General features: G+C 42.8%; 1 protein-coding gene across 6 annotated transcripts in view; it reads left to right on the forward strand.

Annotated features, from left to right (window-relative positions):
• The window catches only part of MGAT5 (alpha-1,6-mannosylglycoprotein 6-beta-N-acetylglucosaminyltransferase), a 339,881-nt gene that overhangs the window by 179,235 nt on the left and 132,854 nt on the right, over positions 1–27,792 (forward strand). For all 6 annotated transcript variants that reach the window (XM_072789000.1, XM_072789001.1, XM_072789003.1 and 3 more), the window contains 2 exons: positions 18,059–18,135; positions 19,074–19,163. In XM_072789000.1, the coding sequence (XP_072645101.1) occupies positions 18,059–18,135; positions 19,074–19,163 (167 nt within the window). The remainder of the gene's footprint in view (positions 1–18,058; positions 18,136–19,073; positions 19,164–27,792) is intronic.

Consider the following 27,792-nt stretch of genomic DNA (forward strand, 5'->3'; position numbering starts at 1 on the left):
GGTTGTTCACCGTAACTTTTGCAGGAGTAACCATTCCCTAGTCTTTGTTAACCTTTGTCTGATTGCTGAAAAATGAAAAATTCATAATTACTCCTATTTCCCTCACTTAGACAAACTGTCTTCCCTTTTCAGTACTTACTTAGGAGCTTAGTTTGAGAGGAAGGAAGCACGTCCTACAGACAGTCGGAGAAATCAGGGTTGCATATGATGAATTGAAGTCAAGTGATTTCTGTCAAAGGCCACAGACAGGGAGGAATGAAATCACAACCTTTGCTCTGTGTCTTCCGGGTGATTATGTCCTAGGACAGCTGACTCTTCCTGTACACATGCAGCTACATTTTAGAGTGAAGGCTGTTATTTAAATTCCTATTCAGCTTCAGGCTGAGCACTTTAAATACTCAATTAACTAATCCACTCCAAATAAGGGACACCTCGATGTAGTCAGTAGTTGAGAAAAACACTTTACCAACAGATTGTACTTAACTCTGAGATTCCAGTTTCCAGAATAAAGGTTTAATGTCGGTTCTCTCTGTACTTTTGTAACCAATGTAAACTGAGGGAGCCCCCAGCACACTCAGCCCACAGCAAAACAGGTAATATGAAGGCCACTGAAGGTACGAATATTTGAGGTGCTTTAAGATGCATATTGGAGAGCCTTTCTTTCTGAAGGTGGTTGGCAAAGGGTTAATAAAGGGAGATTAGCAAAGGAAAATAATGTTTCTTCATCTGTATTCCTCAGTCACAGAGAAAGCGTACATTTTTAAAGCAACTTAGCTTAATTTTTATGTGAGAGCAAAATTACATATAATGTAAGGCACAGATCTTAAGTGTACCATTTGATGAGTTTTGATAAATGTGTACATCTATAAAACCAGCACTGCAGGCAAGATACAGAACGTATTCATCACCCCAGAATGTTCCCTCATGCCTCCTTCCATTCTGTCTCCATCCTCTCATAGGCAATCATTGTTCTGATTTCTATCACCATAGATGAATTTTACCTGTTCTTGAGCTACATAAAAATGAAATCCTGTAGTATAAACATTTTGTTGTGTCTGGCTTCCTTCCTATTCTTGAGATTCATCCATGGTGCTGCCTATATCAGGATTTTTAAAATCACAGAATAATATTCTGCTTTATAACTATAGCATAATTGATCTGTTTTCCTGATAATGGACATGTGAGTCATTTCCAGTTTTGGACTGATATGAATACTGCCAGAAATACACAAGCCCATCATTTCTTCTAAGCAGTAGACATATTCCCATAAGTCGTTCATAATTTTCTCTTATTCGTTTAACATCTGTAGGATTTGCAGTAACATCTCTCTTTTAATTGTTAATATTACTCATGTATTTTCTGTTTTTCATGATCATTCTTGCTAGAGGTTATACATGTTATTCATCTTTTCAAGGAACCAGCTTTGGCTTTATTAATTTGTCTCTCAGGATTAAATCAGAGAAGTAGAACACTTGGAGAGGATGTGTGTGGGTATGTGTGTGTGCAAGTATATGCACACCCTACTGTGTATATTAAGGGATTTGTTAAAGGGCTTTGACCTTACACAATAATGGGAGCTTGTTTAACAGTTTCTCTAAGTCTTTGTGTCTGACCCTGGAGCTTCCTGTTCCACAGGCCAGGCAGCCAAGTAGCGAGGGTAAGTAAGAACCTGCTAGAACCCACAAGTATCAACTGGAGCCCAAGCCAACAGAGTGACACCCTTGTGTTTTTATTTTTTGCCTCTGACCTTGGGTTGTGGATGTTCTACAGAAGATGAGGCCCTTGCCTTGAAATGAAAGAGATTTGGGCGGAAGTAAATCATCACTAGTCCACCTCCTAGATACACCTCTCCCCTCCCTAAAAAAATCTGTGAATAGTAAAAGTGACCAAAGGACTCTATAGGAAAGCGTTTGACAAACTTTTTGTGTAAGTGACCAGGTAGTAAATATTATAGCTTTGTGGACCAGTGATCTCTGTGGCAGGTGTTGAACTCTGCCATTTTAGTGCAGAAGCAGCTGTAGATGATGCATAAATGAATGGCATGGCTGTATTTCAGTAAAGTTTATACAAAAATAAGCAGTGGGCTGGGTTTGGCCTCTGTACTGTAGCTTTTACATGTTCTAGAGATTTCGATAGACTTTTTCAGTTTATCACAGTCTACCTAGGGTTAATATTCCAGTTTATGCTTAATCCCATTAATCCTATATCCTTTGTACTATTATTAAATATTTTACATCTACAAATGTTTTAAACCTCATTATACCCTATTATGACTTTCACATTAGTCAATTGATAAATTAAGAGAAGGAAAAAATGATAGTCTTTTATATTTACCCCCATATTAACATTCATGATGCTTTTCATTCCTTTCTCCAGTTATAAATTTCTGTTTGAAGACGTTTCCCTTACAACAAGGAGGACTTTTTTGTTTCTTGCCATGCAGGACTGCTTGCTGGTGGTGAATTCTCTCATTTACTTATCTGAAAATGGCATTTTGGGGGGCTGGCATTTTTCAAGGGCAAGGATAGAGACTGGTGGTAGAAAACTCTAGTTCTTTAGCAGTAATGTTCTTTGAAGACTTCAGAAACACTGTTTCTTTGTTGATTTTTTTTTTTTTTTTGTCCTTCATCTTTTTCTGATGAGAAGTCAAGTGACATTTCTGTCTTTGTACCCTTTCATGTAATATGTCTCATTTTTCTCTGACTGCTTTCAACATTTTATCTTTGGCTTTTAGCAGTGTGATGCTGAGAAATTTAATTGTTTTTGTCTTTATATTGCTTGTGGTTCACTGAGATACTGGATCTGAAGTTAATGTTTCTCACCACATTTGGAAAATGACCGTTATTTAAATATTTTTCTTCCTCATTTTCTCTCTTTTCTACCTCTGAACATATGTTTAAACAGTTTAAGCTACATGATGTTGTCCCACCCTGCTCACTTTTTCTCCTCAATCTTGTGTGGTTTTCAGATTGAATAATACCTGTTTTTTTGAGTTTATTGATCCTTCTTTTGCATCTCCAATTTGTAGTTAATTCCATTCTATGCATTTTTCACTTTAGATAATGATCTTTTTCAATTCTGAAATTTCTTTTTTAAAAAGAAAAAGGTGTTCCTTTCTTTGTCTTTAGTCCTACTTTAAGTAGGACTTAGCTGCTTTAGTTTGTCAATTGCCACATTATTATCGTCTTGGGATATATTTTTTGTTTACTGCTTTTCTTGACTTTGGTTCACATTCTCCTTCCCTATGCCTGTATAATTCTTTATTATATATTGGACGTGATAATGATATGTTGTAGAGTGTCCATGTTCTGTTATCTTCCTCTGAGAAGTGTTGATTTTTGTTCTAGCCAGCAGTTAAATTACTGACTTACTACCTTGAACTTACCAAGGCTTGATAAGGTCAGGTTTGTTGAGTGTGTCTGTTTCACTTTTTGTCCTAGTCCTAGGAAGTATTAAGTCCTGAGGCTGATGGGAGGACTTTCTGGGGTTTCAGTGGAAGACCTGAAATGTAACCAAACCTCTCTGCATTGTTAGCATTTAAATCCAGACTCCCCTGCAATGAACAGCAGCTCAATCTTTGTATACCTTTAGAACTTTAGGGGGTCATGCAAGGATTGCAGGGTAGTCTATGTGCAGATTTTAGGGCTCCTTTTTGGTTCCTTCTTTTTGGGGAATATCCTATCTCAATTTCTAGCTACCTGGTTGCCCAAACTTAATCCCAAAGCATAGCCTTTTGCTTACCTTCTAGTTAGCTCCCACCACCCAAAGAGTCCTCCTCATGGGCAAAACCATATAAATGTGGATCTTATCCAGTGCAGTGCAGTTCACTTGTTTTAAGCATCAAATTCCTTTGACTGCCTTCTTTTATTCCTTCTCTTCATTGTCTTGTTCTAAGTATTATCTGTACAAAGATTATGCCAGTAGGAGCTTCTCTGTCATTGCCAATATAGAAGTTCTCAGTTTTTTTAATAACAAATCCCAAATTAAATTGATCATATAGTTCTTGCCTAAGTTAAGCAGTTGAACAGTCTGCCCTGGCCAGCAAACCGTTTGAGGTATTTCCTTTCACTGCTCTGACACTCCCCCGCCCCTGGGTATTTATGCCAGCTCTTTCTTGCTTTAAAGACGATAAACACCATTTCTAGGTTGGTAAGGAGAGTGTGCTCTCCCCTCTGCCCTGGACACCATGGCAGGGAGCAAGTGAGTGAGTGAAGTTTGTTTTGGATACTGGCCTGGTGGGATAGGCCTTCTGAAGGAGATCTCCAGGTAGTAATCCTACCAGCAGAGGATGAGAACCTTCCAAGGACTGATGTAAAAACTAATTCCAGTCTAGGAACAGACTACTTCCTGAAACAACTGCCCAGTAGTTTCAAAACCTATGTGTTTCATACTAAAAGGAAGCTGCAGTCACGTATTTACTAGGCTTTTCTATTGAGTAGATGAATAGCATTTCAGAGTAACACAACATTTAAGAATAAGTACATTGCTCTCTCAATTTCATACGCTAGGTATCAGTGTCCAAATTTACATGGTCTTCACACCAGGCAGATTTCCTTTCCACAGGAAGAAAAACCTGCTAGGGGCGAGGAAAGTTAAAAGGAATCAAGTTAGAAGACAGCCTGGTTTTTGAGATACATCTCTAGCCAAGCAGGCATCCAGTAGGCATAGCCTGTAGGTTTCATGCCAGTGGGCTAATGGATTTCATGCAACTTTGAATAAATCAAATGAGACCCCAAAATTAAGCAGCTCTCAAGCTCTCAATCTGTCTTCAGACTTAAACCAAAGGGTTTGATGTACCTGTTTGTGTTCTCAGTATTCTGGGACTTTAGCTTCTTTTTTTTTTTTTATTGAGTTTTGATTTCTTTTTCCAGCACCAAAAGCTTATTATCAGGGTGTCATCTTAATTCTAAATTAACTTAAAATTTATTTTTCCATGCTAAATTGGGAGAAGCAGGGCTATAACCAAGTCACCAAAAAAAAAAAAAAAAAAAAAAAAGCAAGTAAATCTTGGTTTGTATGAGGGAGTGAAAACAAACATTTACCTTGATCTCCTATTAAAAGAATAATCAAAATACTTCATTGTTGCCTGTAGATATCTTGGGTGGCCAATTAGAATCTCTGTCTTTTACTAGCAGCTGCATAAAGGCTTGTGACAGGCGCTTCGAGAAAGGGGCATTGTGTGATGTGAAAATAACACACCTATCTATCTTTGACAGTTTGTACAATTCAAATAGCCTAGCCCATCTCCCACAGTAACTGTGTATTTCTGTCCTCCTTTAGTTTCAGCAAAGAAACACACACACACACACACGCACACTGTGTATATGTTTCTCTAGTTTCCTAACAACATCCAAACTCCAAGCACCTTTGGCAATTTGAGAGAAATAGTCAGAAATGTGTGTGCTTAAGTCAACTGCTGTAGAAGAAGAATGGAATCACCTGTGGGGATGAAGAGAGGGGTGAGTGCTCCACCTCCCAGGGGCAAGCTGCTATTCCTGGAGATGGGAGCATTAGGTTTCTTTTCCTCTCCCAGTAAACCCCGTGTGAGAGGAAGACAAGGGAAGAAAGGCTGTGCCCTACCCTGTTTATTGGAAAAAGAATAGGTGTAAAAATGGGCATAGACACCCAACTTGAGAATTTGATACAGTTTTTCAAGTATAATCTTGAATTTTTAATGACTGCCACCAACTTCCCAGTGTATTTTCTTAAACATAAATTGACAACTGAGGATGCATCAAAAGCTGTCAATACTGTCTTATTTTGAAAAATATTATATATAGAAACTTTTTTTCTGGGACTATGACACCAATGTTTTCTTTTTTCTTTCTTTTGTTTTTGTTGTATAAAAAACTAGCATTTTATACAACAGTTTAGTGACTATTAATGCCCATTTATTATAATATTATAACTGTGTGTGTGTGTGTGTATATATATATATATATATATATATATAAAACCCATGTGTGATATTCAATGTCCCTTATATCATTACTTAAAATGCTGAAGAAGATTTTTGTTGCAGGAGAAATGAAAGCAGAAATTAAGTATAAACTTACAGAATATGGCATTTACATAGAGATGAATACATGTAGATTTATGCGTAAAAAGAACTCTGATTATCCAAATCATATTGCAAACTCAGTTTTATTTTCTAATCTCAGAGCTATTAGAATATATAATATATGCTGTTGTGCTATTTATTTAAAAAGACTTGAACTTTTTTCCTTCCATAAATCTAAAGCATTTTAGTCGCTGACTGTATCTCACACCCCCCCAAACATTGTGACATAAAATGAATCCAAGACGGGCAACACAGACACAAAACCTATACAGACAGTAGGACAAGTATACATATTGAGCAAAACAGACGAGTTGTGCAAATGAGAGCTAGCACGGAATATTTCAGTGTGCTGGAGGCAGTCTCTCTTTCTCATGACTTTCTTGCCCTCAGCATTCCACTTTCGACTTTGAAGGTCACTCTGAGGGTTATATGAAGCCGTTGATGAACACCTGGTGCAGAAATGATAAGCCAGATGTAGGAGGTTTTGTTGACTGTGTTTATTGCCTGAGGAAACATAGACACAGGATGGTTTAGCCACTTGGCCAGGTTGTCCAGCTGGTCAGTGGCAGAGGGGTAATCTCTGCTGAGGTCTCTTAGATGACCCTTCCTGCCCTGCCCTTTACTGTACAAAGTCTGTACTCACCTTTTTCTACCGTGGACACAGCTAGGGCTGGGTGTGGTCAAAACCTTGAAAAAAGCAGTGCACCAAAGTGCTGCTCTTTCTTGGAATGCTTTACTGTGCCACCTCTAGTTGCTTCATGGTGAGAGGGCATCCAGCATGGTGGCCAGGAGGAGAGATAGCCTTTTGTGGGAGGATTGATCTACTATTTGAAGATGAGAGAGGACAGATTTTTATAGCTTTATAACTTTAGCACCTGATGTACCATCCTCTTGGAAAGACATGTGAAAGTTTGCAAAGGATTTATCACTTACTTACAAACTAGGCGCCAGTGAAAGTTTAATTAAATGGAAATGGCATTTTCAGGGGCAAATTAAGAAAGACATTAGAAGCCACTATCAACAAAAAGAAGGGGTGGAACACTGCCGACTATATTTATAGACTGTGTTGGATAGTATCTCGAGCTTTCTGACCAGCGAAAAACACATTTTGACTCCTTGATGTCTTACTTTAGGTATCAACTTTATTCATGAAGCCTTTCTGCAGTAGCATCTTTTAAAGTGCATTTGGTCAAATTTTTATCTTTCAACTGTGGCTGGCTAATGCCTTTTTTTTGTTGTTGTTGTTGTTTTTGGATTTCACATTTTTCAGCCTGTGACTTCTCTGCTCAGAGGCTCTCAGTTATTTTCCCACGCCATTCTACCCAGCTACACAAGTGTGTGTAGCCACCTTAGCTGGAATTCACGACTTTGTAGTATGACGTGTAGTATAACCTTTCCAACCTTATTTCTTACCCAAGTCTTCTGCTTTGGCCACCTGGGCCCCCCTCTGCTCTCTGTACCCTCACAGACAGTGATGATTGATTGGTTACACTTAGCCACTGGAGGTGGACTTGCTTTCTCAGTAGAACACTCTGGGAGTTGCAGTAGAAGATAAAAAACCTGTTTTCCATTTCTGACCTTTCCTTGTGTTCCATGTCCCTACCTTATTTTAACATTTGCTGTTGACTGGTTCCTCACTGCGGTTGCCCATTTAGAATGACCCGAGGTGAGGGGAGCAGAAAAAAGGGCAGTGGCTGAATCACTGGCCAGACCATTTAAATCAGAATCTTGGGAGGGTGGGGTACCTTTTTAAAAGCTCTCCAAGTGATTTTGATGTGCAGAGAGAGGCAAGGAGGGCCAATTTGTTCTGTGACCTTGGCCAAGTTACTTAATCTTTCTGGGCCCCAGTGTCTTCTATGAAATGGGGGATAATGTGCATTGTCTGGGGTTCCTGGGAGGAGGATGTGTGAGATAATGCATGGGCATGAATGACAGGAGGGTGTAGTTGGTGCTGTGTCTGTGTTGGCTATTGCTTTTCTTGTTCTTCTGTGTGCTTAGCTCTCAAACCCCCTCCTGGGTATTCCTGCTTGTCCTTTAATGCCAACTGAAATCCCACTTGTTCTGATAACTTCAGATACAAACTAAGCTGCTGTAACAAAGAGACCCAAGAGGAGTCTCATTGTGCTCAAGGGAGTGCTCGAAGGAGACAGGGTGGTGTGTCCTTGACTCAATAAACCCAGTAGCAAGCAATCCAGGCCTGCCCCAAGGTTCAAGATTCTCGATTCCCCGTGTGGCTGGGCCATGGCACATCCATCTACCAGGCCACAGGAAGAGGGTCAGAACTACGGATGCAGCCAGGCAGATTGTCCTGAAGTTGGAGCCTGCCTGTCATTTCCTCTCTCATCTCCTTGGCCTGAGCATAGTCCCAATGGAAGGCACGAGAGGCCCCAACAGGGTGGCCAAGTGTTCCACTCCAGATTGTCACAGTGGTGTGAAGGGCGACAAGATCTGGGAGGTCCTGGCAGATGGGCTGAGAAGTACCGCTTCCTCCTCTCCTTGCCTGCGCATCCGTGGGCTGTGTTGCTGGAACTTACTCTGTGTTGCACCGCGTGTTAACTACTCTTCCTGGCGTGCAAGTGTGCAAGCTTTAGTTAATGTTCTACACTCCCACAAGGTAAAAGTGGCTTTGTGGCCCTCTGTGTACTGCTGAGGGAGGAACTAAAAGCATTACAGACGTTTGTATATGTGCAGGATTTTGTTGAATGAACCAGTAGCAGGCTTTATTTTTGTCTGTGTGGTTTTTTGGAATAGCTTTATTGAGAAATAATCCACATGTCATACAGTTCACCCTTTTAAAGTGCACAGTTCAGTGGCTTTGAATATATTCACGGGCTGGTGCAACCACATCCCCACAGTCAATTTTAGAACATTTTTATCACCTCAGAAAGAGATCCTGTTAATTTTCATCCCCCTGCTCCCAGCCTCTCCTTCCCCCGGCCCCAGGCCACCGCTCATCTACTTCTCATCTCCTTCTCTCTCTAGATCTGCCTCTTCTCGATGTTTCATATATATGAAACTATATAGTATGCCATCTTTGGCAACTGCTTTCTTTCACTTAGTTTAATGTTTCTAAGGTTCATTCATGTTGTAGCATGAATCAATATGTCATTCCTTTTTTGTGGCTGAGTAATATTCAGTCACATGGATATGACACATTTCATCTATCCATTGATTAGTTGATGAATGTTTGGGTTTTGCCCCCACTCTGGGCTCTTGTGAATCATGTGACTGTGAACATTTGTATATAATTTGTGTGGACAGATCCTTTTCATTTCTCTGGGTTGTATACCTGGGAGCAGGATTGCTGGGTCAGACGGTAACTCTATTTTTAACTTTCTAAGGAACTTCTAGACCGTTTTCCAAAGTAGCCACACCATTTTCGATGCCCACTTGCTAGTGTTTGAGGGTTCTGATGTCTGCACATCCTTGCCAACACTTGTTTCTATCTGAACTTTTGATGATGGCTCTTTCCCTGGAGGTGATATTGATGTGCTATCTCACTGTGGTTTTGATTTGTGTTTCCCTGATGGCTACCGATGGTAAGCTTTCTTTTTCTAGTGAGTGGCAGGTTTTCTGCCTACTGTGCATATGTGCTCCTAGGTGTGTGATAACCACCTTCTTTTGCCTGAACATTCCTAGGAACCTGACATGTTTTTATCTATAGGAATTCCTGGGGGGTTATCAGAATGTAGGTTGTGTGTGTGTGTGTGTGTGTGTGTGTGTGAGAGAGAGAGAGAGAGAGAGAGACAGAGAGAGAGAGATTCTTATAGACTCTGCCTCTCATACTGAAAATCTTTTAAAAATTTATTTATTTATTTGAGAGAGAGCATAAACAGGAGGAACAGCAGAGGGAGAGAGAGAAGCAGGCTCCCCACGGAACAGGGAACCCCACGTGGAGCTGTATCCCAGGACCTTGAGATCATGACCTGAGCAGAAGGCAGATGCTTAACTGACTGAACCATCCAGGCACCCCTCATACTGAAAATCTTAAGGCTAGTTCCCCTTTATAATTCTGGTTCACCAAGAACAGAGAAAACCTTATTAATGCTGACTTAAAAGCTTTATTTGGCAGATAATCCTGCTAAAAAAAAAAGAGAGAGAAAGAGGGCATGACAAAGGGAAGCATAAATAATCTAGGGTTATTTGCGTGATACTGTGTTTCCTTAGTCCTTACAACTTCATTCTTTTTACATATTGGTTCCATTCTTGAAAAGTACATGGAGAAACTGTACTTTGAATACGATTTTTTCATTGACTTCTGGTATGTCCAGAGTATTTGTACATGGGTAATATTGTAGCTTCAGGTACTTAGCAAGTCCACAAAGTCCTTGGAGCTGTAGAGGGAGTGAGAATTTGTCATTTTATCCTTCAGAATGGACTCTTGAGATTACCCATGCAGAACTTGAAGGTGGTGGTGATGGTAGTAGTGTGTTTTTTTTTTTTATTAAGATTTGATGTATGTATGTATGTAAGAGCGAGAGAGAGCAGGGGGAGGAGCAGAAGAAGAAGGATAAGCAGACTCCCTGTTGAGTGCAGAGCCCAGTGTGGGGCTGGTTCCCATGACCCCTGCGATCACAACATGAGCCAAAAGTTGGATGAGTTGGATGCACAACCAACTGAGCCACCCACGGCACCCCAGTGGTGTGCATTTTAATACCTACAAAGAGTGTGGTGGAAATCATCTTGGCTAGAAGACAGAGGCCTGGGTTGAACGTGCAGAATGCCTTGTATATGGGAGATACTTAATGAATTTTCATTTTCACCAGTGAATGAATAGAGCATTTCATTTCTGTAAACCTTGATTTTATGAATCAGAAGAAGTCAACCCTGCTAACAGGGCTTCACAAATCCCTTGCAACCTTAAACATTTTTCATACAGTGATTGTATTTCTAGCTTCCTAGGTTAAAAAACAAAATACAAACAATTCTTTTCAAGGTGCCCAGTATCTATCCCCGGGGATCTGTGAGGGAGTTGAACTTGTTACCCATCGTTGGTCCCCGCTCCTTTTGGTGGGCAGAGAGCTTCCTGTTCCTCTGAACCCTGGGACTGAAACAACACAGTTATAGAAATTAAATCACTGTTTTTTATAATGCAAATGTAAAATGGCCCTAAATGAATATTTGCCAAGCTGAGAATGACTGGTGAGGTCATTTTTAATGGGAGATTATATTTCACCATGGCTGATTTCTGTCCGATTTATTGCTATTAACTCCTGAAGCCAGGCCAGCTGATGGAAGTGCTGGCAGGAGCTTCGTCTCCAGCATCCAGTGTCCAGGCCGAGTGCAGAGATGGAGTTGGTTCCCACCTGGCGCACAACAGCTGGACCAGCGGCACGTACACGTGGGTGCTCTGCAGGGGCCATCTGACAACGGGGCCTTCTTGCTCTTATCAGATGTTCTGAGAGAAATGCTCCCTTGTCCTGCACACAAAATACAATCACTGGAGACCCTTTATCTTTTGAGAGGAAATACGTGTGGGGTGCCTTCGGGTGGAATTGAACCCTCCTTGTTCATGATGATGGTCATCTAAGCTGCTGGCGAAGGAACTGGACCAGGAGACTGACCTTATTCTGTCCCCTAAACCTTCCTGGAGTGGGCAGGTGGTCATGTTGAGGTTTCTGAAATATTATTTTTTTAAACCTACTTACTATTTTTTTTTCTATTCTATTTTTCTTTCTTTCTTTTCTCTCTCCCTCCCTGTGAAGTCACTATGAGGGAATCATCCTTTACCTGTCAGATGCATGTTCAGTTTTAGGTACAGCGTGAACAGTAGTGTTCTACAAGTGTGTTCCACACTTGAAAAGAAGGGCCATTTCCAACACTAGTCCTCTTTGCTATAATTCATCCACGGAAAAGTGAGCCTTGACAGAGGAAGCTCCTTGCTAGGGTCAGCTTTCACTTTGAAATAACGATCTTCTGTGTGGAGCCATATGAACACCTCTTCATCTCTCTCTCTCTCTCCTGCTCTCCCCTCCACCTCATTCTCATTGCCCAGAATCCAGGGACTCAGGTTTCTTACAGGCAGTGCTACCTAGAAGCATTGATACAGTAGGGATTAAGGATGGCACCTGGCTACAGCCTACCCTCCCTTTTAAATTTCTAGATCTCTTTTGTGCAACAGGAAGGAATAGTTATCATTAACTTTAAATCCGTTAGTATAGGTGGGTGTTTCCTGAGGCTGCAGTTAACAGTTGATGATGTTTTAAAAAACACACAGGACAGCCTCTCCGTGTAGGTATGTTGAAGTGGGTGGCTCAAACATAAAGATATCTCTGTACGGTACCCAGTGGATCTTGTATTTGACTTAAAATACATCAAGACACTTCACATAGGACACTTTCAGATCCTATATCACAAAACCACAGCCAGTCCTTTTAAATGCCAGTAAGGTGTGAACACCAGTAACTCACTTGGGGATAGGCCACGTGCCCTCCCTGCATCAGAAAGGAATCTTCTTTCCCTGCCACCCCTTCCTGCCATTTTTCCTGGTGTCAGATGCAAATCCCCTGCAGCTCTGTTGATGTGTAATCCAGAACTTTGAATCCTGGTGCAGTGATACTGAATGAGGATCTCCTACCCCCAGTCTTCTGTACTACTTTCTCCCCTCTTCCTTCCCCTGGAACTTGAGGTTTTCACCCCTTTGTAATATTTGCTCATTCATTTGCTTAAAAGAATACTCTGGAGCTGGCAATGTGGCAGGTGCCGTGTTGGGTGCTGGGCCACAGCACGGAGGGGGCCGTCCTGCCTCCCAGGGGGCTCCACTAATGTGTGTCTAGCTCTGCTGTGTGAGATCCCTTCTCCCCCCATGCCGGGATGAGCTCCGTGAGGGCACAGACTGTGTCTTGTTGCAGGGATACAGCCTTGACATTTCAGCACATGGCAGGCAGCACATTCTTGGTGACTGTGGGCTGAGTTGCAAGGTAGATGCTGAGGACTTTAGAATTTCTCCTTTCTAAGCTGTAAGATGAGTTAACTGCCTTCCTTTGCAGGAGAGTGTGGTTAATATGAAACGTGATCATGTATGTGTCCGCCCCTTAGAAAGGCAGGTAATATTTCAGGAGAAGTTATCACCCACCTTCGTTTCCCGCTCCACCTCTGTCTGTTCTCATGGTCTCTGAGCCCGTCTGTACCACTGGCTTCTGTCCTCCCTGCTCTGTCCTTCCTTCCTCAGAGGTGGGGGAAGCATGAGTAAAAATTCTCTGGGTGTCTAGTTCCATATCCGTTTGTCTCTGTCGCTTCCAAATATTTATTGAAAACACCACTGTCTTTCTCAGCATGTTCTGCTACTGCATGTGTGCAACAGCATGCCCGTTGCATGCAACATGTGTGCATATATGGGGACTGGCCCCTTGGGGAGAACCTGACTCCACACCCGCGTTGTGTGTGCTCATGAGCTCTCTTGTCGCTTCTGTTCCTCCTGCACGTGTGTTCTTTCTGAGTCATAAGCATCTTTGATCATAAGAAAAGTGGTCTCTTAGGTTAAAACCGATATTCGAGCCCCTGCTGACTTTGTGGGTCCAGGTGACTGGTCCATAAAACAACAGAATGTTCTTACCCAGGTGTCTGCCCTCTGTGTTATACCTGGCTGACAATGCCGTAGAATCAGTGCAGAGATGAAGTTTTTTGGTGAAAAACACAACTTGGGCTGGTTCGGGAGGGTGGGAGATGAAACTAAATTCTCTCTCTTTTTTTTTTAATAAATTTATTTTTTATTGGTGTTCAATTTGCCAGCATACAGAATAACACCCAGTGCTCATCCCATCAAGTGCCCCCCTCAGTGCCCATCACCCAGTCACCCCCACCCCCCGCCCTCCTCCCCTTCCACCACCCCTAGTTTCATTTCCCAGAGTTAGGAGTCTTTCATGTTCTGTCTCCCTTTCTGATATTTCCCACTTATTTTTTCTCCTTTCCTCTATATTCCCTTTCACTATTTTTTATATTCCCCAAATGAATGAGACCATATAATGTTTGTCCTCCGATTGACTAATTCTGAACAGCAGGAAGTGCTGAGCTTCTTTGCTCATGCTAACATCTCTCCCACCCGCCCACCAACCTTTGTACTTTCACCATTCCAAAAAAAAAAAAAAAAGATATTGGTAGAACTTCAGGTGAATGAATGGCAAGGAGAAGCTTCTAGTAACAATATGTAGCAGAACTTGGTCACCTTTTGAAGGGGCTTAATGTACAGCAAGCTAGGTCTCCCCTCAAAAGGAGTAACATTAACCTTTATTGACCTGAATATTATTTTTTAACCCACCGTAGATTGAAGGGTCTTCTTCAGGTAGCAAATTAGTCTATGTACACAGACTAATGAAGACATTATTTAGTGAGTTTCCATCATTCTGATGGCAAGAAAATGGGGAGCTGCCCTCTGAGATGTGCGGAAACTCCTCCGGAACTGGGAGGGTCATGCTCAGTTTACTGGTGGCAGGTTACTGGTGGTCAGATTCAGGGAGCAGCTCACCCCGCCCTGGAAAGGCCGGCACTTCCTATTTCCCCCTTTCACAGATCCCTCCTACCCTAGAGCCTTAAGTGTTTCAACTCCACTTCTGGACATCATTGTTTACTCCTCACTGTGTGACAACTGAATGGAGAGAAAATTTGTCATAAATTAATGGAATTGCAGAGAGAACCCTGTTGGGTTAGCTGACAGACTGCCAGGTGGAAGAGAAGGAAAAACCCTGGTCAAGCCCAGATCTCTGTGCTCAGTCTAGTTCTCTCGGAGCTGGAGAGTCCATCAGGGGAGTTGGAGCAGGACTTACTTATTTTTTCTGTGAGCCAGGACTTACTGAGTGCCTGGCGATGGGGCGGGGAGATGGAATGTTCCTGCAACATCCTCACATCCCAGAGCGAGAGATGAGCCATGTGGAGGAGAGAATGGGATTGCTCACTGCCCTGGGAGAAATGGGAGCAGGAAGGCAGCACTAAATCCTAACTAAATGCTGGTTTGGCATTGGTAAGGAAGGATTAGGCCTATTTCTTCCAGAGGCAAATCTTGAACTGGGTTTTTAAGAGGGTTGTTAACCAGGTGGGCACAGGGTAGGGGCAGAGGAATGCCTGCAGGTGTCCTCCAAAAAGCCATTTTAACAGGTCTTTGCAGAAACTACGATCCTCATCTTGAGACTCTCTTAGTATAGCAGAATGGGGGAGGGGAGGCGTCTGTTTTTGTAAATAAAGTTTTATTAGGACACAGCCATGTCTATTCATTCTCTTTTATATGTGGTTGCTTTCCTACTACAACCCAGAGTGGCATAGTTGTGGCAGAGACAGTGTGTGTGCCCTGCCAAGCCTCAGATATTTACTCTCTGGTCCTTTGCAGAAAAGGTTTGCCAACCCTTGGCATAACACATTGTTATTCCTTGAAAGTCTTTATGAAAAGGCCCCACACTGTCAGCAACCAGGCTTTAATGGCAGGCCTTCATGGACTTACTGGTTTATTTTACCACCCACTGATTTCTCTTCACCCCACACCACCACACTCCAACTCTGTAGTCTCTAATTCCCATAAATTCTGGCTCTGAATGTCTGGAAATAGAATAGTGCTTGTAGTATGTGAAGGAATGGGGGCATATCTCCCTAAGCATTGCCTTAAATGCCTGATTACCCCGACCCCCAGCTGTCTCAGACCCTACTTATGTTCTTGGAACCCGTGTGCTGATTATTTGCATGGTAAATGTTGCCACGCAAAAACAGAAACAAAAACAGGCTCAGCAGTCATTGAAAAGCATCTCTGTTTTTTTAGTGAAGCATCTGTAAGTGTGTTCTGGAGTTCACTGTCCCCTTCAAGTGTGAGAGAAGGGGCAGGGGTGCTCTGGGGAGATCCACTGCGTCAAGCCTGTATTCATTTCAAAAACATGGAGAATGCATTTCCAGAAGACCTGTGCTTTCAAAATACTGCTCCCTTAGATATACTGAGTGTAAGTTGTGTGGAATTACATAGCAAATGCCAACTTTTTTTTTTAAAGGTTTTATTTATTTATTCGTGAGACACAGAGAGAGAGAGAGAGAGAGAGAGAGAGAGTGAGAGGCAGAGACATAGGCAGAGGGAGAAGCAGGCTCCATGCAGGAGCCTGATGTGGGACTCGATCTCGGGACTCCAGGATCACGCCCTGGGCCCAAGGCAGGCGCTCAACCACTGAGCCACCCAGGGATCCCAAATACCAACTTTTTAAGCACCTACTATGGTCTATGAGCCTGCTGTTGGGAGTGCCAGACCAGGCTTTTTACGAATGTTAACTTGCCGAGTAAGAGCTGGATGAAACAGAGATGCACTTATTTCAGTTTTACAGACAGAGAAACAGAGGCTCTGACAAGCTAAGTATCTTCCATGTTAACTACTAAATGATACTGCCTGCAATCCGTGATAAGGAGGGTATAGATTTTATGCTCTAGTTATCCAAGTGGCGGGTAGAATGTTCATGAAAACGCTGAGAGGTGAAGAATCTGTTTCAGACTGACAGAAGAACTAATTTTCACGGACAGGTACAGTTTCTGGTTTAACCCCAGCAGCCACCAATGTCGTTGAAACACCACTGTCAAATGATGCTGTAGTTTGGGATCTAATTTCTCATTAGCACTTTGTATAGAAAACTGTTGGCAGTAAGTAATGGTGACATTTTCCAAGCATGCCTGGAAAATATTGTTGGTCCCCAAAGAGAAGCATGTAGGTTTAGAAGTTGTCCCAGATTCCAGCTGAAATGATCATTCCTAAACATAAGTCCTGAGCATAACTGTTCCCTTCTTGAAAGCATTCAGTTAAAAAAAAAAAAAAAAAAAAACATTCAGTGCTCCGCCGTGCACTTTGCTTAAAGAGTAAAAGTCTTGGGGCAGCCCCAGTGGCGCAGTGGTTTGGCATGGCCTTGGGCCTGGGGTGTGATCCTGGAGACCCGGGATCGAGTCCCACATCGGGCTCCCGGCATGGAGCCTGCTTCTCCCTCTCTCTCTGCCACACGTGTCTCTGCCCCCGCCCCGTGTGTGTGTGTGTGTGTGTGTGTGTGTGTGTGTGTGTGTCATGAATAAATAAATAAAATCTTAAAAAAAAAAGAGTAAAAGTCTTTATCAGGGCACTTGCTGGAGGCCTTTCCAGTTTGGGGCCTGCGTGATCTCCTGTCTGACCCCCCCCCCCCCGCCCCGTACCTCCCACCTCTGCATCCCACTCAGCGTGTCCCTGCATTTGGAGCCTCCCCGGTTCCTTGGACACCATTTCTACCTTGCCCCTTTTGCCTGATGTACTCCTGCTTCATCTTCTCATCTTAGCTCACATGTCACTAGACCTAGGAAGCCTGCTTCAAGCCTAGAGACGGGAGTGGGTGTCTATTATACTGGTGTTCAGTGGTTTGCTTATTTTTCTGTTGTCCACTACTAAACAGTAAGCGCTTTGATGGCATTCTTTTTACTTTTGACTCTGTCGTCAAAAGGAATAGGAATCCACTTGAGCTAAGTAATAGAAGGACATATTTGAAGCAGTAAAGAGATCTTCGCAGAAATTTAAGAACCAGGTCCAAAAGAAGCTGCACCTCGCAGACATGTGTGGTGGCTTTCTGCTTCTCTGCACACCGGTTCCGTTTGCCTGTCTTTAGCTGGCTGCTCAGCTCAAGCACATGTCCTGAAGCTGCTCCTGACCTCAATTTGTCTGCATAGCCTGGCACGGTGGTCCCTCCCAGTCCCGTGGCTTCATTTCCTGGTCTTGTTTGTCTGATTTCTTTTGCCCAGTTGCAAATTTCCATGCAAGCAATCTGGTTGGTGTTGCTCACCCTTCCAAGCTAGGCCACAGGCATCGTAGGTCTCTGGCCATCCAGCAGGCGGGCTGTCTTTGGGTCAGATCCTCACTGCAGACCGACTTGACCTGTGGCCAGCTGGAGGGGTTCCAGGGGTCCAAGCCTGGTTCCCAGCGTAGACTTCCTTTTTCTGTTTCTTTCCCTGCCCCTTGCTTGCAAGGATGTTAGGTTTGTGTTTCACAAACTTGATGGTATCCTCTGTTCTCTTTCATCTTTACAGATATCATTAATGGAGCTCAAGAAAAATGTGTATTGCCTCCTATGGATGGCTACCCCCACTGCGAGGGGAAAATCAAGGTAAGCCAGAAGTATTATCTGTCACTCCCCAGCCATACGATGGCAAGGAAGTCATTTAAGGGGTGCCTCCACCCTGCCAGTTTGGGGCTGTGGCCATGACAACTCGTGTCTGCTTATGCCAACTCCATGGGGTTAGTCAACAATGGCTCTAACTGGTCAGACAGAAAGAGCCCAGGCCGCTTCGGGCGCCTGCTGTGTCTTTGAAGCTGCCTTCCCCTGGCGTTCCCAGCCTCCAGCAGGTGATTCTTCAAGGGCCGTTGACAAGGGGCTGCCATTATGTAGGGTCCAGCTTCCCTCTCTCCCAGTCCCCCGGCCCCTGCCATGAGGTCTCCAGATTGTGATTTAAATGTCACATTAGCATTCGCTGCTGAGTAACCAGAGACACTTGGACACTCTTTCACTCTTAACATTTCTTTCTTTTCTTTTTTTTTTTTTTTTTTTTTAATCCACTCTATAGGGCCTGCCCTTAAGGAGACCATTCCCCTGCTCAGTAGTTTTCCGAGATAAGTCTCGGTTCCAATATATGATTAGGGTGGTGAGGCCCAACCCCGGAAACATCTGCATGGATCCTGTTTGGGACTCGCGCGTGCCAGGCGCAGGTTGCACACCTGCATCCACATTCTCTCTTCCAGGCCCTGTACCAGAGCTCGTGAAATGGTAGCTCTGTGGGGAGAAGGGGTTTTGCTGCAAGGGTCCCCTTAGGCAGTCGTTCTTCATAAAAGTCCCCTGGCCACTGCTTGTCCTGGGCTTTATGGTCTTGCAGCCTTGCTCTATCCCGAGCACCTCCGCTAAGGCCCATCTCAAGCCAGAGTCTCCCTGTGGATCATCTGGGAATGACACTGAACCCCAGGCCCCAGTCTGAGCCATGCGCCCCTCCTTGGCCTTCGTACCCCTGCGGGCTGCTCATCGATGTCCTTACCGGGTTCCTGTCATTTCAGTGGATGAAGGACATGTGGCGCTCGGATCCCTGCTACGCAGACTACGGAGTGGATGGGTCCACGTGCTCTTTTTTTATTTACCTCAGTGAGGTGAGTCACTTCTTTGGCTTTGGGGTACGAGAAGATGTGGTTGATCAGTCTTGCAGCAAAGCCTGGAATCTGAAGAGTGAGAGGCGTGTGTTGTTTCTATGTAGCAGATATGTGGCTCCCTTCTTCATTACTTTCCCCTGTCCCTAAATAGGGCAATTTTTTTCTTTTTTTCCTTGAGGGGTAAAAAAAACAAGTGGATGGAGCTATTTATGTTTTCTTCCCCCGATTAAAAAAAAAAAAAGATCTAGTGAAATACATGTAACATAAAATTTGCTATCGTGACCATTAAGTGCACAGGTGAGTGGGAATCCACGACATTGGTGTTGCTCTACAACCCTCACCAGCATCCAACACCTGAACACTTCATCTTGCAAACCTGAGACTCTGCCCAGTAAACTGTGACTCCTCATTCCCCCACTTCCTCCAGCCCCTGAAAAAAACAACCATTCTGATTTCTCTCCCTGATTTTGACTACTCTCACTATTTACATACGTATAATTTATACAGTATTTGCCTTTTGGTGACTGCCTTATTTCAGTTAGCATGATCCATCCATGTTTCAGCATGTGTCAGAATCCCCTTCCCTTTCAGGGCTCAGTAGTATTCCATCGTATTATCTACCACAGTTTGCTTATCCACTCACTGTTGATGGGACGCTTGGGTTGCTTCCATCTTGTGGCTATTGTGAATAATGCCTCTATGAACATAGATGTGCACAGAACTCTTTGAGGGCTTTCGGTTCCTTTGGTGCACCCGGAAGTGGAGTGGCTGAATCATATGGTAATTGTTTTTTTATTTTTCTGAGGAACCACCAAACTTCTCCAAAGTGATGGCTCCGTTTTACCTTCCTACCAGCAACGCATAAGGGTTCTAGTTTCTCCACATCCTTGTCAACACTTGTTTTCTGTTTTGTCCTCGTAGCCCTGCCAACGGGTGCAAAATGCTATCTCATTGTGGTTTTGCTTTGCATTTTCTTAATGATCAGTGATATCAAGCATCTTTTTCTTTTCTTTTTTTTCAAGCATCTTTTTCATGTGTTTCTTGGCTGAGTTAGCTATTTGCTTATAAGCTGAGTTATTAACTTTTACTCTTTTTTAAAAAAAATCTTTTTAACTGAGCTTTATTTTCATTTCTATCCTGAAGTTTAAATAGCAGATTTTTTTTTTAAGGGTAGCAGGACATTCTATAGGCCACATGGAATTAGCTTGTTATGTACTTTGATGATTTCTGTTTTACCTTGAAGAAAATTGAGGGCATGGGGTAGAGTTAAGACTATATAGGACAAGTACAGGGGAAGAACTGAATAGGGAATCAGAAGCTGGCTTTCCCTTTATGGACAAAAGCAGCCCTATGGGCTTGTGAAATGGGTGCTGGCTGATTTCAGAGAGTGTACACTTTGGTGTGCTGTTGCTGTTTGACCAATAGTTAATAACAGCTCCCTGGTGCTACCTTACAGGAAAGAGAATGTCTCCATTTTGAAGCTAATGACATACTTCTACCATAATTTTTCATGTGAGACTCAGGCGCCTCTCCTCTCTGTCAGAAGGTGACAGGACAGCTTTGGGGGATGGAGACCAAGCCAGTATTGCCACAGGGCATGCGGCCCCAAATTCTGTGGGGGCTTGTCCCTTTCTTTTACATTTATGTCTCTCTTCTTTTTAAGAGCCACTTACACTTTTTTTTTTTTTTTTTTTAGCATGGTTGCACCATGGCCACCCCATAGCCATCATGAGAGGCCTCAGAGCTAATGATAGTTAAAATATCTCTTGGAAATTCAAACCACAGGTTGTTGGGTGTGTGATGCTCCTTATTAGCAGGCTGCTGACAAATTAATTCTGTAGCATTTATGTGAGTGTGTTTTTGGCCGGGGTGGCCTGTGGCCCACCTTCTCATTTCCTTTTCCAGAAGAGTAAGCCCTGGGGCCCCGGGTGAACCTGCTGCTCTCCAGTGAGAAGTCAATTAGAAGCACCTTTCCTGCCCTGAGGAAAAGGTTCCTCATTCAGTTTAATTTTCAAAAGTTTCCTTCCCCTTTCCATTTGATAGAATTTAGCCAGAGTCCAACTGTGCTCCCTGATTGACAAGCTGGGCTAATTTCACGCCTTCTTGAGAGTTTGCATGTTGGCCTTACCGCTGAGGTACAGGTAGAGAGTTACATTCCACTCCAGCCTTCTCTCCGTCTCCCGAGCCAGAGCCAGGAAGGTGTGGGAGAACAATCCAGATGGGAAGGGACCGCGATTAGTTGTGACCTAGTTCCCTTCCTTTGAAGCTGCCGCCCAACCCCACTCACAGGGGAGGAAGGATGTAGCTAAGATGAGAACCCGGAGCCTCCGGTGAGTGTGAGACAGACGCGGCGGTGGAAGGGTCTGATGGATCACACGCTCTTACCACTGGAGCCAGGGGATTTCATTTCAGAACCTGTGACTATTTTTTCCTCTTTCCAAGGTGTGGTGCTTGCTTTGCCTTTTCCTTGGGCTTTTCTTTTTGTTCAGCTGAATGAATTCAGTTCAGTGGTCACTTACTGAACATCTGTTATATTCACTGGAAGTCACCAGTGGGTGAGAACCCCTTTTCTTGGCACCATGATGTGCACTCATGATGAGCCCTAATGGAAAAGGAAGGATGGAGGCAGGTAGCAGAGCCAGAACAGGGTAGAACAGTTTCCCTGCGGACAGAATTAGGAACTTCTTTTTTAGTTTATTTTTTAAAATTTTTAAAAAGATTTATTTATTCATGAGAGACAGAGAGAGAGAAAGAGAGAGAGGCAGATACACAGATGGAGGGAGAAGCAGGCTCCATGCAGGAAGCCCGATGTGGGACTTGATCTCGGGATTCCAGGACAACGCTCTGGGCAGAAGGCAGGCGCTCAACCACTGAGCCACCCAGGCGTCTCTCTTTTTTTAGTTTAAATCTGAAAATAAGCTTGAAACTCTGGCCTTTAAAAAAAATTGCATTTGGGGGCACCTGGTTGGCCCAGTCTGGTTAAGTGTCTACCTTCAGCTAAGGTCATGATCCCAGGACTCTATGTTGGGCTCCCTGGTCCACAAGGGATCTGCTTCCTCTCCTTCTCCCTCTCTCCACACCCCTCCACCCCCCCCCCCCAACTCATGCCCTCTCTATCTCTCTCGCTTACTCTTTAAATAAAATATTTTTTAAAAAAATTTGCATTCTATCGCAGCATCTCAATAGGTATGCTGTAAGAGCTGGATGAAAATGTCACCACTGTGGCCTCTTGGATGGGAAGTACCACCTCAGAGACTCATCCCTGAGGTCACACTGTTGGTGATGCTTTCTAAACATTGTACTTGTGGACAAGTTACTTCCTTCTTGTTCTTCCTTTATAAAATAATAGTTTTAACTTTGTTTTTAAAGGATCCTGCTGTGAGGATTCCTGAGTCTATATGCTTAGAATAGAGCCTGGCGGATAAATGACACCCATTAAACACAATTGACACCTTTATGGTTTTTGATGTCACTATTTGAGGACCGTTATTTGATGTGGGACCGTGATTTTGTTTTACAATTAGAAGCAATTTCTGGTTCTAACTGTAATCTACTTTTGATTTCTGGTGGTGTACAGATGCAGCTGCTCTCCTTGACTTCTTTTCTCTGCTTTTGACACTTCTGTTTGCATTGGAACCATGAGCTGGATCTGTGGAGCAGCAGTGCATCCATGCCATTGTTAATTTGAAATTACCGGAGGCGATTTTTAAAAGCCAATTAATTTTCTGCTAGTATTTTTTAAGATCCTGGAGAGCATCTGTGTCTTCATAGTGCTGTTTTTGGTCTAGGTTTTTATTTTATTTTGTTTTGTTTCCCCCCTCTCGCTTTTTCTTAAAAACCTTCCTTCTTTTGTTACTTGATTTAATTGCATATCCTATGCCAGGTTTCTCTTACCCCTGAGAAAACATCTAAGAGAGACATCTTCATCTGATTTGTTCAACTTGATCAACAGATAGGCCAGTCACTTTTATTCTTTTCTTAATCCTAATCAAAGAGCCAGTTCTGGTTTCCATCTTATATTGAACCTCAGGACTTAGAAGCAAGCAAACAAACAAACAAAAAGCCACAAAGTAACTCTGGTCAGTCACCAGTTGAATCCAGGGATTGAGATTTAGCCCAGTCCTAGGGGATGGCACTCTGCTTTCATTTGTCTTTCCCTCCATTGTCTCAGTGTGCCAACTTCCACTGAATTTCAGGGCTATGAGCTTCTGCTTGTGCCCTCAACCAACTTGCAGTCTACACGTCTTTCTTGGTAAATCCCAGAAATTGCAGCCAGCAGTATGATACCCAAGGATGCTCGCGGTATGTCTGACAGTAGACCCGGGACTGGATATGGTATGTGTCCAGGCATTGCCCCTGTTGGGTGGAAGACAGTAAGAGAAGAATGACACATTATTGAGCCCACCTGTATGCCAAACACCTCAAATACACCGTCTCATTTACTACCCCACCCACGCACCCCCATCTCTGAGTAATAGCCCCATCAAAGAGGCTCAGAGAAGTTAAGTGCTTAGTGCTTCTGTACTTTGCATTACTGTTGCCCCTTCATGTCAAAGAAAAACTGAACTGAGGTGAGTAGATGATTTATTGCCTTTAACTTTGCATTCAGTTCTATGCTCCAAAGCTATTGTGTTTGAAATATGGCTCTAATTTAGCTAGTTTGCATTAATGGATCCTCATTGCTAGTTTTCTAATACTTGAAGTTTGATACCCTCCCCCAACAAAGAGAAACAGCACTGATTCTTCTGGGGCCCGAACTCATGAAAGCCAGGTGTGCAGCCTTTCCAGGTGGTGGGAGTGAATGAATGATTCATTAGGCAGCCTTGCATTTCCAGATCATCGGGCAGTTTATTTTCTATATCTGTTTTTGCGAGCCATGTAACTACTCCCGTTATAGAGACAAGAACTCTATAAAGTAATTACTCTGTCATTGTTTCAGGTATATTAACTTAGCCCTCTGCAGAGCCTTTTACTGCTAACAGATTTTATGAAATTTAGAATGAATTTCTTTACCCCTATTGCTATTACACTGATAGATGGTGCTGATAAACCTGACACCCACACATTTTTATCTCTTTACACAATTATTCTAGCAACTATCATACCCTTCTAGACTTCTTAATGTGTTGTTGATTTTTTAAACACTTCTATTGCTGTTACACGAATAGTTGCTTGGAAATAAGCAAATTACCCAGCGATCAATGGCCAGATCTCAGGATCTATACAAGCTGTTGCTTCAGAGGCCAATTTGGACTGGATGAATGAGTGCGTGGTTATGTGCATGTGTGTGTGTGCGACTCCCTCACGAAGGAACAAAAGAAGCAATTTCATGCCTTCCTCATCAATCTGTGTCTTATATTTCAGGAACAACAGGCATAAAGGTCTTTGCCTCTTTCTGTTTTCCCTTGGCAATATGTAAAACTAATATTGGCTGAGCATGCTATTAACCTTGAGTTTAAATTCAGCGTACTTAATCCCTTGATTAATGCCAAGATTAATGCCCAACAGCAAAGGTTGAAAGCTTAAATGTTTGTGAATGCGAGCATGAAATGAAATCCTAATAACCAGTACAATGATTTGGATTTATGGGCTGTGTTGGCTGCTAGAGATAACTTGGAAATGGTGTTGCATAGACTAATTTGTCAGAGGGGGTAGTGATGAAGAATTGACTGCTTCAGTTGCAGGAGAAAACCTGAATGAAAAAAACATAACTAACATTTTGGGATGGGTCAGGGGAGTATACTTTAAAAATACCCCTCGACTATTGCCTGAGAATACTAACACATACCTTATAAAGGTCTAGCCGTTTGAGATAGGCAATTTCCTGTCCATAAGATAATATTTCTGGGCAGAAAAGGAGGTGGCAGAGATTGATGATCCTTTTCTTTTTACTTTTTTGAATTCAGCCTTTACTTGTACCTTTTTCATCCATGTGTTTTCATTGCTCTTATTACCTGAATTCTAATGCATCCTTAGAAAATGGATATTTTTCAGACTGACTCCCAAGTATACAGAGAAGTATCTTTCGGGACCTGAACTGATCTGTTGGCTCAGACAAGTTTATCTTTTCAATGGCCCCTCCTGTTTGTAAGTTTGATGTACTACATCGTTGGTACCCAGATGTCTTGCTCTGGCTGCCACCTTAAACATGAGAAGGGCAAATGACAGGACTGGCCGAACCTCATACCAGTACCTCTTGGCTGCTTGAGGCACATGTGGCCGACAGGGCTTCTGTGCAGTCGGCTCCAACTTGTGTTTTGCCAACTTTTAAGTATGTCTCTTATAATTTCTATTGTACACCAGTAAAATAGCTCTAAAGTTTTTATGTTTTCCACTTCTTTAATGTGGAAGATTTCAAACATACAAAAAAAGAAGGGTATAATGAACTCCCATGTACCCATGACCAAGATTAAACGATTGTCAATTCAAGGCCAGTATCTTCTCATTTACTCTCCTGGTCCATGATTTTGAAGCAAATTCCAAAGGTCTTAAGATCCACGAATGTTTCAGTATGTATCTTTAGGACTCCTTGAGATCTGTAACTACTCCCAGTGTAACGGATAATACCATTTCATATCTAAAATTGACATAATCCCTTAATATTATAAAATACCAGTTTAGTGTTTACATTTTCCAGGCAGTCTTATAAATAAAAGTTTATTTATTTGAACAAAGTTTCTTTTAAAGATTTTTAAAAATATATTTATTCTTGAGAGACACACAGAGAGAGGCAGAGACATAGGCAGAGAGAGAAGCCTGCTCCTTGCCGGGAGCCTGATGCAGGACTCAATCCCAGGACCCCAGGATCACGACCTGAGCCAACGACAGATGCTTAGCTACTGAGCCACCCAAGTGCCCCTGAACTAGGCTTCAAGTAGGGACCATATTCTGGAATGGTTGGTGTCTCTTCGGTCTTTGCTTAAAGTTAGGTTCCCTTTCATCTCTTCCTTCCCTTTATGTTTTGTTTTTATTTTTTTAAAGAAGCTTCTTCATTGGCCTTCATTTGTTATACTCTGAATTCTGATGTTATATATGTATCCTTGTGTTATTGTTTATTCCTTGTAAATTGATAATTTACTTGGAGACTTGATCAGATCCAGGCATAATACTTCTTTGCAGGACTTCTTCATGGATGGTATTGTCTACTTCTGTCAGGAGGCACACAATGCCTAGTATCTGTTTTTGTGATGTTAGCAGCTATTGATGATCTGTGCTTCGGTTCATTAATTGATTAGAAGTTCTTTCTTAATATGTCAGGAATAGTTTTTTTTTAAGATTTTATTTTTAAGTAATCTCTACACTCACAGTGGGGCTCAAACTCACAACCCTGAGATCAAGAGTCATAAGCTCCACCGACTGAGCCAGACGGGCACCCCCTAGGAATACTTTTATGAAGAGAAGTGACTCTTCATCTGTATCTAGTAACTATGAGAGACAGCTCACATAGGAACCCTTGTTTCTGTGCTGATTTCCTAGTATCTTCCACTGGTGACCAGTGTTGTTTGTTCGTATACTTCTTGGTTTTTATCATTATGAAGTCATCAATTGAAGCATACTTGATGGGGCACCTGAGTGGCTCAGTCACTTAAGCCTCTGCCTTCAGCTCAGGACATGATCGTAGGGGCCTGATCAAGTCCCACATTGGACTCCTTGCTTGGCAGGCAGCCTGCTTCTCCCTCTGCCTGCTGCTCCCCTGCTTGTCCTTTCTCTCTCTTCTGTCAAATAAATAAAATCTTAAAAAAAAAAAAACCTGCTTGATATGTTCAATCGACTTCAGTTATTTATTTATTTTTTATGATAGTCACAGAGAGAGAGGCAGAGACATAGGCAGAGGGAGAAGCAGGCTCCATGCACCCGGAGCCCAATGTGGGATTCGATCCCGGGTCTCCAGGATCATGCCCTAGGCCAAAGGCAGGCGCTAAACTGCTGCACCACCCAGGGATCCCTACTTCAGTTATTTTCTTACTGATTCTCAAACTCCCACTTCTTTGACCAGCAGGAGCCAGTTAGTATTGTCTCCTGGATCCTTTTGACATGACCTTCTTAGTTTCTATTAGTTTTTACCTATCTGATATGACAAAACCTTTCAGGTTCATCTTACACAATTTCTGCCCTAGAACAGAAATTAGCCAAAGGACCTTAGAATTTGCCTAAGGACCACTGGCTTCCTCTCAGCGAAGGACCATCGTCTGGGTGCCAGAAGCCTTCATTGCTCTTGAGTTTTGTGGGGTGCTGGGAGACATAACAATGAACAGAAAGATGAACTTTCCTCATTAAGGCTATGTTTTGTAGGAGGAGACAGACAAAAACAAAAGTAAAATATTTATCCTTTAGATTGCAATAAGTGCCATAGAGAAAAATAAAATAGGGAAGGATACTAAGAAGTGCTTACGAGGAATGATGATGTCAGTTTTACATAGAGTGGTCAGGAAATACCCTACTGAGAAGATGAGAGGACAATATTGGAGCACCAGTTTGAGGAAAGTGCGAGAGTAAGAAGTGTAGATGTCTGGCAGATGTTCAGTGGGCAGTGGCAGCAGTAAGTGCAAAGATCCTGGGGGTGACCATCAACATCCAACAATAAAAACTAGTGCAAGAAGCTAATCTCCAAGGAGATTTTTGTCTGTTT

Source organism: Canis lupus, chromosome 20, assembly GCF_048164855.1.
Source record: "Canis lupus baileyi chromosome 20, mCanLup2.hap1, whole genome shotgun sequence".
Lineage (NCBI taxonomy): Eukaryota > Metazoa > Chordata > Mammalia > Carnivora > Canidae > Canis > Canis lupus.